This window comes from Schistocerca nitens, chromosome 6, assembly GCF_023898315.1.
Source record: "Schistocerca nitens isolate TAMUIC-IGC-003100 chromosome 6, iqSchNite1.1, whole genome shotgun sequence".
NCBI classification, from domain to species: domain Eukaryota; kingdom Metazoa; phylum Arthropoda; class Insecta; order Orthoptera; family Acrididae; genus Schistocerca; species Schistocerca nitens.
The window spans coordinates 397,234,822-397,249,809 of NC_064619.1; the positions used below are offsets into that span (position 1 = coordinate 397,234,822).

Consider the following 14,988-nt stretch of genomic DNA (forward strand, 5'->3'; position numbering starts at 1 on the left):
TCGGTCACCGAATCTGTTGTTGAGAAACCTACGAACACTTCGACTGAAATGTGCAGGAGCTCCATCGCGCATGAATCAAATGCTGTGTCGTACTTGTAAAGGCACATGTTCTAGCAGCACAGGTAGAGTATCCCGTATGAAATCATGATAACGGGCGCTATTGAGCGTAGGTGGACGAAACTAAAATGAGCTCTAAAATGGAAATTAAGCGTTCCCGGACACATGTCCACGTAACATCTTTTCTTTATTTGTGTGTGAGGAATGTTTCCTGAAAGTTTGCCCGTACCTTTTTGTAACACCCTGTGTGTGTGTGTGTCTGTCTGTCTGTGTGTGTGTGTGTGTGTGTGTAAGAAAGAACACACCACTGTTGCTCCTGCAGCCATAATTATACATATTGAAATGAAAGTTCTGATATCAGCTGCATTTGAGCACTGAAATGACTTCAGTGGCTACAAGTGAAAATATGTGCCGGACCGGAACTAGAACCCGAATATACCGCTTTACACGAGCGGTCGCTTCAACTACTTCTGCTATCCGAGCACGCTTTTCGTCCGACGCGAGTTACTATCTCGTCGCGTACCGGTACTACTTACGTAGCACCCCCGGCCCATCATTCACATTGCTCACCGGATATGTCGGACTGCTCGCTTTAAACTGGAGATCCGGTATTGAATCTTAGTCCGGTACAAAGTTTCACTTGTCAGCACTGAATTCATTTCCATTACCAATTGTGCCAAATATCAGAATTTATGTCATTTCAACATAAAATTTATAAGAGGCGCTCGGAGTGATTTTTATCCCCAAGTAACATGACTTAGAGCCTTCTGAAGTACTTCTGAAAGCGATATAGATTTGTTTAGTATTTTAGTTCAAGTCTGATCTATGAAGATGAGCTGTACTAGTAAAAAAATCTACTTCGTCCAATATATTGGCAGAAATTCCTTTTATGGTTTTCAGCTTCCCATCGATATTTTGTAGTACGATATAGTGTTTGCGATCCACTTAAAATTGAACTATTTCAGTTCTACCCCGTTAATGACGAGACAAATATAAACATGCGAGTATCACATACAAGTCCTCGTAGTTAATTTTCCCCAAACAGCATACCTTTCAAAACAGCAGCTACTAGCTCTCATCTACAGACGAAATATTGTTGTCCTCTTCTTCCCTTTTGGAACGTCTTGTGGCTGTTATCTTTTTCGTAACTGGATGCTGAAACCATCTTTAGAACGGCGTGCGATACACTCAATCGTTTTCCGATACACTGACTTCACGTTTCTCTTGCAGTAGCAAAATGCTTAATGCTCTGAGAATTCTCGCGAGCTACGCCTTAGGGTACAGTGAATAAGGGGAGAAATGCTCTTCATGTCATCAGCGGGTTATGAGAAACTCATTTTGCGGCATTTCTTCAGGGTGGAAATGAACTACACCGACATAGTTACACACTTTGTCTTGAAATGTTCGCACAGTTGTTTGATAATACGAATATGTTGTTCACAAAGTAATACGTTGCTGTAGGTATGATGACAAAAGAATTATCTATATTAACATTGACCAGCATTTTGGTATTAAAGGTATATTACCACACTACTGAATACATTCTCTTGTGTGCTGTATTATGCTTAGAAGAGAAGATAGCCAGACTACAGAGAACAAATTTAATGAATAATTCAGTAATACACCGGAAATCATGCAGACTTCTCCCACAGCACCGTTAATATCTGCCCTATAAATGTATCCTGATCCTCAGAAGGAGCTGTTCGAAACATCAGCCGTCGTTACCACAGCAGATGTTACATGGAAATAAAATGCAGAAATTTCATTTATCTCTGGATCATTTTTATAAGAATATTGAGCATGACGTGTTATTGTCTATATGATTCAATAGTTTAAGGATGGGACAGGTCCCGGTTCTTGGACTACGAACGATCGCGCAGCATTTGGCTGAATTATTATAGGGAAATCAATGGAAATTTATATCAGGATGGCTGCTTGGATACTAGAGCTTCATACTCTCGAATACAAGACCAAAACTTTTAAAACAGAACTACTTCATTCGGTTTCTCACTAGGGTACATTCCTGCAAACATGTTACTTCATAATTTCAAAACGTAGTGCTACATTGTTCATTCGTATCTCAACACCACTCACATTGAATGTCGTACGTGGAGTCTTGTGGAAGATAACGTTCAGAGAGAAAAATATGTGCAAATGTAGAACGATACATGGATAAATGCTACAAGGAAGTTAAACGCTCAACTTCTTCAGAGGTATAATGATGAAATAACGGAACTGAGGACGTTTATAATTTCAAAACCTGAAAGAAATCATTTACATTGTATTTCAGTGCATTTTACGGGGTGACATTTAACTCTACCGCCACACTTTCAGCCGTTGACTAGAAATGTTCGTTCAATTGCTTGATAATATTAAAATATGGCTCACTACCTAATGGGTAATTAGGTTCTGACTTCTGCGTTGTTAATGCTGTGGTGCGTGTGTTCGGTAATTGAGACATTTTATGTGCAGGACATCTACATCAAGGCCATCAGTAGCTCGTAACATATTATATCCCTGACCTCTCATTGTGAGTGGAAAACTGTAAGTAACTGTAAGTGTAACCACAGCACGCCGGGAAAATTTCAGAAGTCAAAAACTGTAAGTTAACTATTCAATGTGAGCACGCAAAGAAAGTCGCATTCATATTGTAAAAGAATGTGTGTCGAGCAGCTCAGTGATGAAATAATTAGTATTTTTAACGCATACTGGTTGGAAATCCTGTATGGACGTAATCAAGGAGAGTCATATTAGGCTTGAATGCTGACAGAAAGCAATGAAGACGATGATTCAGATCCTTGTGGCCGGCCGCGGTGGTCTCGCGGTTCTAGGCGCGCAGTCCGGAACCGTGCGACTGCTACGGTCGCAGGTTCGAATCCTGCCTCGGGCATGGATGTGTGTGATGTCCTTAGGTTAGTTAGGTTTAAGTAGTTCTAAGTTCTAGGGGACTGATAACCACAGCAGTTGAGTCCCATAGTGCTCAGAGCCATTCTTTTAGATCCTTGTGGACAACGGAAGTGTGCATGAGGACTCTGAGCAAGAAAGGGAGCTGTAAAAGGCACGGAATGGTCATCTGAAATATTTGCTTCATTGTGCTGAACAGCCCATGCCGGGGTTCATCCAACCAGGCGACACGATTCCATTCATCTGCGGTCCAATTTCCATGATCCCGTGTCCGCTGAAATCATAATTGACGATGTTGTTGGATCAACATGGGAACACCGTGTACAAGACTGAGCGCTGAACGGTGTGCTCCAAAATACTTGTGCTTACGCCAGCGCAGTACCCCGTCAGATCTGCCACAGATAGCTGCCTGTTGTGCTTGATAGAGCGGGCAAGCCTCCTATCCCTATATTCTGCGATGAGGGATGGACGTCCAACTTCTTGTCGCCTACTCGTGCTTTCAGCATTCTTCAGCTACTTCCCGTAGATACGCACGACAGTAGCACGCGAGCAGCCAACCAGCTTCGCCGTTTCCGAGGTGCTCGCTACCAGGCACTGGGCCACCACAACCTGAATATTGTCTAAGTCACAGAAGTCGGCGGATTTCAGTATTTGAGTAACTTGGCAGCGCTAGAATGATTCTCCATTCATATCTGCTCCGCTCATATACTTCTCATACCACAGCACACAACCTCGCGATAAGCAGTGATCATGTTTTGGCTCATCAGTGTATGTTCTTTCGAGCAAAGTGGTTAAACGGTACATTACGTAGAATTATTATAATGGCGTCCATGATCGCGGCTGATCAAAATAACTATCCCCCAGTGAGGACGAAATATGAATCTTAGAATGATTGTTCCGAAATATACTCAGCACGTAGGATGTGTTATCATTGTATCACTGTTGGGGGCCAATGACACAAGGAATGGAGCAGCTCGTCATCCTGATTCTGGACAGCAAAGCATTTTGCAAACCCGAGCTGCTATTCCACCACAATCAAATCATAAAGTCGGACCAACGTTTCATCCAGGTGGCAGAGCTATCACGGCAATCGTTTACTGACGCTAACTTAGGAAATGAGACACTTAATGTAGTAAAGGAGTTTTGCTATTTAGGGAGCAAAATAACTGATGACGGTCGAAGTAGAGAGGATATAAAATGTAGACAGGCAATGGCAGGGAAAGTGTTTCTGAAGAAGAGAAATTTGTTAACATCGAGCATAGATTTAAGTGTCAGGAAGTCGTTTCTGAAAGTATTTGTATGGAGTGTAGCCACGTATGGAAGTGAAACGTGGCCGATAAATAGTTTTGACAAGAAGAGAATAGAAGCTTTCGAAATGTGGTGCTACAGAAGAATGTTGAAGATCAGAGGGGTAGATCACATAACTAATGAGGAGATATTAAATAGGACTGGGGAGAGGAGAAGTTTGTGGCACAACTTGACTAGAAGAAGGGATCGGTTGATAGGGCATATTCTGAGGCATCAAGGGATCACCAATTTAGTATTGGAGGGCAGCGTGGAGGGTAAAAACCGTAGAGGGAGACCAAGAGAAGAATACACTAAGCAGATTCAGAGGGATGTAGGTTGCAGTAGGTTCTGGGAGATGAAGAAGCTTGCACAGGATAGAGTAGCATGGAGAGCTGCATCAAACCAGTCTCAGGACTGAAGACCACAACAACAACAACAACAACTTAGGTAAAAGACTGCCTCTGACCTCATACATCCCATGAGCGCGTAAACCGTCTACGAATTTGCAGGGAGGAGTAATTTACAGTAGTGTTTTTAACGGTTAGAGCTAATTCTAACTTTTTCATCTAGCAGGTGACAGTGATGTACGTTGGGTACTGGGACATTGTCAACGAGAGCTTAAACTACGTGAGTGCATGAGACAGCAAAATAGATGAAAACTGTGAACAATGTGTAATCAAACAATGACTACTTTTGTTGATTAAGAGACAATTAAACGTTACAGGAGATATCCATGTCGTTACCAACCTGTTTCTACTTTTTGTCTGCATTGTCAGCGAAATGTGCTCTTCCAGTAGAAAACAGGGCCAGCACACATCACTCTCTCTCTCTTTTTTTTTTTTTAAAAAAAAACACCCTTTTTAAGATGTTCGTTTGCCTGTCTATAGATCTACGATCATAAGATCCAGGAATTGCCAGGAACAGGAGGACACAGTGTCTGTCGTGTTTAGTCAACTGTACAGGCTACGTTAATTGCAATAGGCGTTCAACAAAGACCCCAACAGTCAGAAGCGTCGCAAAATATTGTCTCTCATAATGATATCCTACCCCACTTTCATCGTCACTGTTCTTAATTGTAAGTTTCAACTTCACGTAGCTGAAGTGGCTGTCATAGAAAATCTGTCCGCATGTTACAGATTCTAAGTATATACAGCCAGTATAATATATACAAAATAGTCGTTCATATGAGACTACTGCATAATGCTTTTTTTTGCATATAGTAGCAAGTGCACCACGATAGTAGTTTTGAAATTGTTCTCGTCTTAAATGTAAGGCACAATCACGCAGTAGTAGCATTTTGTGTCAATTAATTTGGAATATATTAAGAGATTTGAAGCTGTACAACTGCAGGACTAATTCAATTGCAGGATTAAGTCATGTGGTAGATACATCCGAAGATCAATAAGTAAAACTTCGGTAACCATATCGGTTTGCTGCTTTTTTTTGTCCGTGAAATGAAAACTGTACACTTGCTGTGCGGGGAATGTTTTAACAGACAACAACAGCAATTACTTACAGCCCTTAAAAAGACATCCAGACTTACGATAAGGGCGGAAAAATGTCCATCGGATCTGCGTTTGCTGTGATATCAAAAGAAGATCTGTATCTGACGTAAAATAAGCACTGGAATGATATAAATGTTACGCGAGATACGGATCAAATGCAACGGACCTTTTCTATCTGTTTTATTGCTTTCTCAATACGTGGATGGAGAGCATTTGACAAAGATTATGATCTATATGACTATGGCGCACTTTTCGCGAAAACCCAATAAAGAGATATATAGACACATCCGAATTGCTTGAATTTAGATGTCAATATTGCCCCCTGCTATAACTGAAAACGCTTCACCAAACACGAAGCTGTTTGCTTTATTTTGCATCACTACAGTAAATGTAATATTTTCGTGTTTCGCATTATTTGGAGATTTCCAAATACGAAATTACTTTTCTTGTGCTGTATTTTGACATCTGTGCACATGTTTACCTTCGTTACTATTCATAGACAGTGAAATGAACACTATTCATAGACAGTGATTAATAGTTCTTTATTAAGTAGATAAGAAATTTTCGCATTCATCATCAAAAAGAATACTTTCCAGTGTACGAAGAACGCAATGATTCTCGTTGCTTGCTTCTATTCTGTTGATTCGTTTTCGTATACCACGATAAAGTTAGTTCAGTTTTCACATTGGTGGTACAAGTGTATGACCACTGCTTTCATTCAACTCAGTAGTACATATATGTTCATGCAGTTCGTATAATTATCAAATTATTGGAGTAATTGATGAAAACAGAATGGATCCGACTCCCTGTTTCTTTTTCCTCCAATATGAAACTGTGCAATATCCGTAATCTTCTTTTAGACAGTCAAAGGAGGAGGATATTAGTGTTTAACGTCCCGTCGACAACGAGGTCATTAGAGACGGAGCGCAAGCTCGGGTGAAGGAAGGATGGGGAAGGAAATCGGCCGTGCCCTTTCAAAGGAACCATCCCGGCATTTGCCTGAATTTTAGACAGTCAAAGTTCTGCCGACGTTTATGTCGTAATAGACGGAAGCGAACAAAGATCATTAACGATTATTGAGTCAAACAAAGAAGTGTGGAACACTGCTGATTTAAATTGTATCTTTAAATTAGTTTTCTTGTTATTACCAGTGTAATCTCCCTAATATTAAAACATTCCGTCTTCACAGGCAATGTTTTCATGAAAACAGTGTCATAGCGAGAAGTACTCTATATTTTCTTCAACCGCTGACATCTGACGAGGCATTATTTAATTTTTATCATTACATTACGTCTGGTACTACATGCCTTATATTTATTATTTTTTACACTGTATCTTATATTTTGTATATAATCCATCACTTACAGGTTACGTAAGTACACACACATTGGTCAACAATTATAACTGGAGGATTTGCTATATAATGGGCAGGAAAACCAGTTAACACTAGATTTTATCTTTCAAGCCCAATGTGATCATTTTGTAAGTATATTCGTAGGATTTTATGTACCGAGTAATTGATCATAAATTATTGTGCTTTAGATTATTGTACTTTAGATAGTTATTGCTGGAATTACCTTTTAAATGAAGCTGATGTCACGTCTTAAGCATGTGCACTTGCTCCCCAAACTTGGCTGACGTAATGTAACATTCTGATAGCATCCTCTCTTAGTTCAATCAATTCATCGTTCTTACATGTACCACTTACTATCATAGGCGTCCGCTATATAGATGGTACTGCAATGATGACCAGGTACGAGCTCGGTGGAGAATCTCATTTTTTATGACGTCCCCAATGTGATAAAATGTCTAGAATGTGCTCAGAAATCTAGACAAGATTCTAAGCCACAAGTAATTGCAGTGACTTTCAATCTTCGCCTTAGTTCATCCGGGTATCGGAAAAAAATTTCCATGCACAGGGGAGGGGAGAAAATTGTGGAATCACTAAAGACACAAAACATTACCATGCCTAATTCGCTGTATGAAAACCATTTGCATTCAGAGCAGCTTCAATTCGTCTTGAAATAGATAAATGTAAGTGGTTAACAAGGCAATGTGATGCTATTCTTCCTGAAAATAGGGACAATTTCAGGTAACGATGGTGGAGAATGACAGCGATCACGTTCCTTTTCTCTATAAAATGGACCACAAGAACCCAGTAATGTTGAGACCTGGTGACTGTGGCAGCTAGGCGTGATGCGACAACTCATCCACGTGTTCACAAAACTAATCCGATGCGAGCCGTGGAAACGGAGACCTTGTTGTCTTGGAACACATAATTGTAATTGGGGAACAAATATTGTACCTTGAGATGTATCTGATCAGCCAAAATGGTCAAATATTCCTTGTCAGTAATGAGTATGTTGCGCAATAACCACGCGACCCGTTGAATAACGTGATGCGTCTGCCCAAATCACCACCGAACCCCCACAGCGATTCACTCTTGGGATGTAAACTTGGCCAGACGTTGAAAACAGTGTGAAACAAGACCCTTTCGACCAAATGAGCTGCTTCTACTGGCCATATTAGAGATATTATGGCTTCAGCACCGTATTCTCCAGTTACGGGCGTATGTGTCTTTTTCGAATTCCACCTGGTACTGCAAGTCCCTGCTAATGGAGTTCCATGTTGTTTCGATGTTGACAAAGTTCGCTAGTGCTTGGTTAGCACCTGCATTTAATGTTCAAGCATGCATTTCGAGGCTGTTAACTACTCTGCAGCACGATGGTTATGTGAGCTGTTTTCTTGCAGCACGAACATGACCTCTGCAGACGGGAGCAGCGTGCAGTCTACTCTGAGCATCGACAGAGTGCACAAAAGGCACTCCGGCAACTACACCTGCGACGTCGGCAGCGTGGCTTCGACGAGCGTCGCGGTCCACATTCTAAACGGTACCTACCCGACTGTAGCTGTTTCTTAGGAAAACAGACCTATTTTCTATGTCCTTAGACCAATTTTATATGTCCTCATCTAAAATCTTGAACCATAACATGAATTGGTCAAAAAGAACATTGCAAAATGTTATACGCTGATAGTGGAAAAGGCTTTGCTTGTGGCAGCCTCGTGTTTCTGCATGCCTAATAATCGCGTACGTAGTCCGCGGAATGAAACCCGCTCGCATGAGCCATGAAACTGACTGGTGGTGATTACGTTCTCCCCATTCGACAGCAAAGAGCGCATGCAAATGTTGCTCATTTTCTCTATACATACGAATCACATTTGCATCGAGTATGTCGTAATTCATCCGTGAACATCATTTGGGCCTATTGTTCCTGTACCTCGTAATATTGTATTCTGTCCCCATTATGGATGTCCGATTGTAATGGAAGGTAGGAAGAGGAGATAAGTGTTGAACGTCCCGAATTGTAATGTAAATGGAATAGTGGAAGGTTCTATTGCCAAATTTAATCATGCCACATGTCATATTGATGACTTGGGCAGTTACTTCTACACAAGAAATCTTGCAATATCTCGCTTTTCAGGACTGATAACTTCATGCAAAATTCTTTTTGGCCAGTATTTTAATAAGTACAATTCTAGCAGTAATGTTTCTGTCCAGGCAGCAGCCGAGGAAAATATGCCTCTTGCAAAATTAAAGTCAACCATTGTTCACTTCTTTTGACTAATGTTTCCCAGCTGATATTATAGAATTTCCTTTTGCAACAGACTTTTAAGGAAAATAAACGGTTCAATCATATAACGATGTATTATTTGAAAATCATTAACCTTCCCGAAACAAATGATATAGTTTAATGAGCACTTTCGTCGAAAAGACCGCATGTGATGATGTTAATGACGTAAAGCGTCACAGCACGCAGTAACGTCATTTATTCTGCAGCATCTTCAGTTTTCTCTGAAAGCAAAAGTACATAAATTCCATGAGCTGTGAGCCATGAACGATGAAAATAAAAAACAGCCGCTTAAAATTTCTTGTATAGTTCCACCCTGTTACTCGTTGTTAAGAAAAAGGGAAACCTTCCTTGTATCTGAAATAAATATGTTGAGGTGCACATTAACTATGATACTTGAACTAGTGTAAATCTCTAGAAGTTTCTGTCATGTGTTGTTTTGTACTTTAACCAGTTTTCCCAGAATAATTCGAAAAATACGATAAAACTAAACAGAACAGATGTATTTACAACCGCATCCACTGTAATCTACGAAACACTTAGTTACCATTTTCTGTTATTAGGACGAGTGTTACATGGAGTACACACGTTTTGACCCGCATATAATGGGCGTTCAAAAAGAAACGAGCCGGAGGCATAATTACAGAAACCAGTACCTGTATGTTAGAAGTATTGACCCTGGCTGTTGCGACACTTGTCCCACTGTGACACAAGGCATTGAATGGCTGTCGCATGGAATTCCCGGGGCTGTGATGTTAACCAGTTCCGCACGTACACCTGGATGTCATCATCCGAGGTGAATCGGAAAGGTTATGCTGACGTTCTTCTTTGTCCAAGACGGGCCCCTTCAGATTCACTTCCTGCAGCACGGGACAACAGTGAATGCCCAGCGCTACTTACAAAACTTGACCACCCTTCGCCAAGCGATCAAACCAAAACGACCAAGGAATCCCATCCGTGGGGCCACTCTGCTCCATGACAATGCAAAGCCTCATACGGCCAACACTGTCGCGGGACTCTGCAGAAATTCAAATGGGAGGTTCTCGGCCACCCTCCATACAGTGCGGACCACTCTCCTCGTGATTCAGCCATTTTTGGTCACCTTAAAAAGGCTCTGAGGGGCAAAATTTCATGCGACAGCCTTTTACCTGCCTTGTGCCGCAGAGGGACAACTGTCTCAATAGCCAGGGTCAATACTTCTAACATACAGGTACTGGTTTCTGTAATTATGCCTTCGTTTCCTTTCGAACGCCCTTATATTTTACTGTTACCCTGTATGTATAGATTCGTGCCAACTATGGTCGACGCTTAATAGCCTATGTATCCTCAATGACACGTTAATTTACAGTAATAATCATCCAATTGTTGTTCGATGTGAAAACAAGTTTCAAAAACCCTGCAGCAATAAATTTCACGCTTAACACAGTTTTTTTAAGTGATCCGTATTCTGACTGGTTTGGTGATCCCCCTCCACGAATCCCTCTCCTGTGCCCACCACTGCATCTCAGAGCAGCACTTGCAACCTACATGCTCTATTATTTGGCGGATGTATTCCAATCCCTGTTTTAATCTGTGTTTTTATCCTTTACAGCACCCTCTTACAAGATGTCTTACTATCTCGCCCCTTCTTCAAAAAAAAATGTGTGTGAATTGACCAAATTGCTGAGGTCGTTGGTGCGTAGACTTACACACTACTTAAACTAACTTCTGCTAAGAACAACAGACACGCCCACTCCCGAGGGAGGACTCAAACCTCCAGCGGGAGGAGCCGTGCAATCCGTGTCATGGCGCTTTAAACCGAGCGGCCGCACAGCGTGTTGCGCCTTCTTCTTTTCAGTGTTTTCCATATATTCCTTTCCATTCCGATTCTGTGCAGAACCTCCTCATTCCCTACCGTATCAGTCCACTACTTTCCAACATTCATCTCTAGCAACTCATCTCAAATTCTTCCATTCCCTTCTTTTCTGTTTTTCCCTCAATTCATATTCCACTATCAAGCAATGCTGTGCTCCAAACGTACATTCTCAGAAATTTCTTCCTCAGATTAAGGCCTACTAGTCGATTTCTCTTGGCCAGGAATGCCTTATGTGCCAGCGTTAGTCTACATTTGATGTCCTTCTTGCTCCTTCCGTCATTAGTTATTTTGGTGCTTAGGTAGTAGAATACCTTCATTTAATTTGTGAACGTCAATTCTGATGTTAAGTTTCTCACTGTTCTCTTTCCTGCTACTTCTCATTACTTTCGCCATTTTAGATCAAATGTCAGTCTATTTTCTGTACTAATGAGACTGTTCATCACATTCAGCAGATCATGTAATTCTTCTTCACTTTCACTCGGGGAAACATTGTCATTAGCGAATCTTATCGTTGACATTCTTTAACTTCGAATTGTAATTCCTAATCTGTAAGTTTCTTTTATTTGCACAATTGTTCTTCGACGTACAGATTGAACAGTAGGGCCGAAATATAACATTCCTGTATGAAACCCTTTTCAATCCGAAGTCTTCGTTCTTGGTCTTCCATTCTTGTTGTTTCCTCTTGGTTCTTGTACATGTTATATATATTACCCGTCTCTCCCAATAGCTTACCGTTATTTTTCTCAGAGTTTGGAACACCTTGCATCATTTGACATTGTCGAACGCTTTTTCCAGGTAGACAAATCCTATGAACATATATTGACCTTTCTTGAGTCTTACTTGTATTGTCAACCGTAATATCAGAAGTGCCTCTCTGGTGCCTTTATCGTTCCTAAAAACCAAACTGATCGTCATGTAATAGATTCTCAATCTACTTTTCCATTCCTCTGTGTATTATTCTTGTCAGTAACTTGGATGCATAAGCTGCTCAGCTGATGGTATGATGATTCTCAGAGTTGTTGGCTCCTCTAGTCTTCGGAATTGTATGAATGATATTTTTCCGAAATACGGATGGTATATAGTCAGACTCTTACGTTCTACACATCAACTTCAATAGTTGTTTTGTTGCCATTTCTCTGCAGTGATTTTAGAAGGTCTGATTCAGTGTCGTCTATCCCTTCTGAATTATTTGATCTGAAGTCTTCCATATATGTTCTGATTCTAATATTGAGTCCTTATCTCTTCCCTATCGATTCCTGTATCTTCTTCAGTCACATCAGACAAGTCCTCCCCCTCATTGAGGCCTTCAGTGTACTCTTTCCTCCTACCCACTCTTACTTTTTGCTTTTAATGTCACCAAACGTTGTTTCGACTATAATGTATTCTGAGTCATTCCTTATGATAATCATTTCGTTTTTGATTTCTTCACATATGTCTTGCAGCCATTTCGTCTTAACTTTCCTGTTGATTTGATTCCTCAGCGACTGGTGTTTCTGTAGACCGGAATTTCCTGAATCTGTACGTCCTTCTTTCGTCGATCAACAGGGGTATTTCTTCTTTAACCCATGGTGCAAAGATACCCTCCTACCGATGGTACTGATAAAACTCTACCAGGTAGGATATTTACAGTCGCTAATCGTGTCCTAATGCTTCTGCAAGTTACCCTCTGTAGTACTGGTTTACAGAACTAGCGTGCTCCACGAAACTACAATCCCCTGTAAATTACTGCTGGGGGATTAGTAACCGTTAGCGGGTGGGTTTAATTTACCAATAAAAAATTGAAGGCAACAGATAACGCAACATTTATAATCACTACCGAAAGCGCCTATGCAGGGCTTAATAGGGAGCATAGAGCTGTAATTATTTTTATTTGTTGACCCAGCATGCTACTCAGGTAGGGACCAATTTGTTAGGCTTTGTGTGTCATCTCTAAGGGATATTTTATCAATTCCTATTTTCTATTTTCTATGGAGGTTTGTATACTTTAGATGTTACCTATTATTTAAGTTTTTAATGATAATGGGAGGATAGAAGCAGTAGAGAATCTCGATTAATTTATATTTATTGACTACCTGTAGCATTTCTACAATTTGCCATGTATTTATTGGAACTAGTTACTGGCCATCCTTACCAACAGCAGAAGCTCTCATATTATATATAATGACAAATGGTCCCTCTAATAAACAGGATTTACATTCACCATGTGATTATCGAAGGCGAGAGGGGAGCGCAGACCAGACTTCAGTGGAATTTTTTGCAGGCACACAATTATAAAATGGCTCTGAGCACTATGGGACTCAACTGCTGAGGTCATTAGTCCCCTAGAACTTAGAACTAGTTAAACCTAACTAACCTAGGGACATCACACACATCCATGCCCGAGGCAGGATTCGAACCTGCGACCGTAGCGGTCTCGCGGTTCCAGACTGCAGCGCCAGAACCGCGCGGCCACTTCGGCCACACAATTATACCTAAACCCATGCCTCCTAATGATATTACATTTAATTGCTATAAGTCACGCAGAACAAGTTCATCAAAAGATACTACAAGAGAAGTCGGTCAGGGCGGAAGAGTATCTGCCTAAATATTTCGAACTTCATTAGATCGTGCACCGAAGAGAGGGTAGCAAGTGGTCCACTTGACTCCGATGGGAATTTTGCTTTAATCCTGCGTTCCGGAACAACACCATGGTACTGAGCTGGGGGCGCTAGAACACTGACTATCATGTGGAGGGAAAATTTTTCAAGTCTCCATTCGGAAATTTGGAAATTTGTGGTAAAGACTTACGGGACCAAACTGCTGAGGTCATCGGTCCCTAAGCTTATACACTGCTTTATGTAACTTAAACTAAGTTACGCTGAGGACGACACACACACCCATGCCCGAGAGAGGACTCCGACGGGGGGAGGCAAGTCTCCATCCCAACTGAATAATTGTCAATAAAATCGCAAACTTCTGCGATACAATACTCTTCCCATTGTATTTAAATCAAAGTAGTTACGGGGCACATGAAACATTTACTATCAAACAGCGGGAAAAATTATTCAAGTCCCCATTTCATCAACAGGTATTAAAATCGGACCTTTTCACAGATACAAGAGTTTAACGTGTATATTTTATGTAACGCACTTCATTATAAACATATCAAATAGTTATGGGGGCCACAAGAAGCATTTACTGATTATCACCTTGACGCTAGTTCACACACGTGGCCAAGTTGGGGTAGTCAAGAGAAATGCAAAAATTCTGACAAACAAGATTATTTATGTCGTGTGTTCCACTCATACACTATCATGGAATTATTTACTCGTACCTTGTATCTATTGATGTGGACCACCTTCCTATTAATGACCGTTAACAGAGTTCCGCGCTAAAGAGAATACACGAACATTTCATGATTCAGTTTTTCAATTCTCCGCACAAATTTACTATTTTGGAATTGAGCAACCCGAAACTGTAGTGAAGTTACTGTATGTTTTTTGGAACGAAACTACACTTTACTATTGTGGCGGTTGCTCCAACCGACTACATGGCGGGAAACTAAGTACACAAAGAAAACATATGAAAAATCAAAAATATCCCCCAAAATATCACAGTGAAAGAAACAACACATTAAAATACATTAAATGAATTAGCTTCTACTACGCTCAGAGCAATAATACGATCGTGAGCATCAGGCTCATGGTGCGTGCCCACCAAGCACAAACGCAAAGTTCTTACTGAAATTTAATAAAATTTCGAAAATAAACTC

At 40.8% G+C, this 14,988-nt stretch overlaps 1 protein-coding gene across 1 annotated transcript in view; it reads left to right on the forward strand.

Annotated features, from left to right (window-relative positions):
• LOC126263377 (uncharacterized) overlaps nt 1–14,988 on the forward strand; it is a 292,477-nt gene that overhangs the window by 255,063 nt on the left and 22,426 nt on the right. Inside the window, exon 7 of the mRNA XM_049960469.1 lies at nt 8,505–8,644. Coding sequence (XP_049816426.1) covers nt 8,505–8,644 — 140 coding nt within the window. The remainder of the gene's footprint in view (nt 1–8,504; nt 8,645–14,988) is intronic.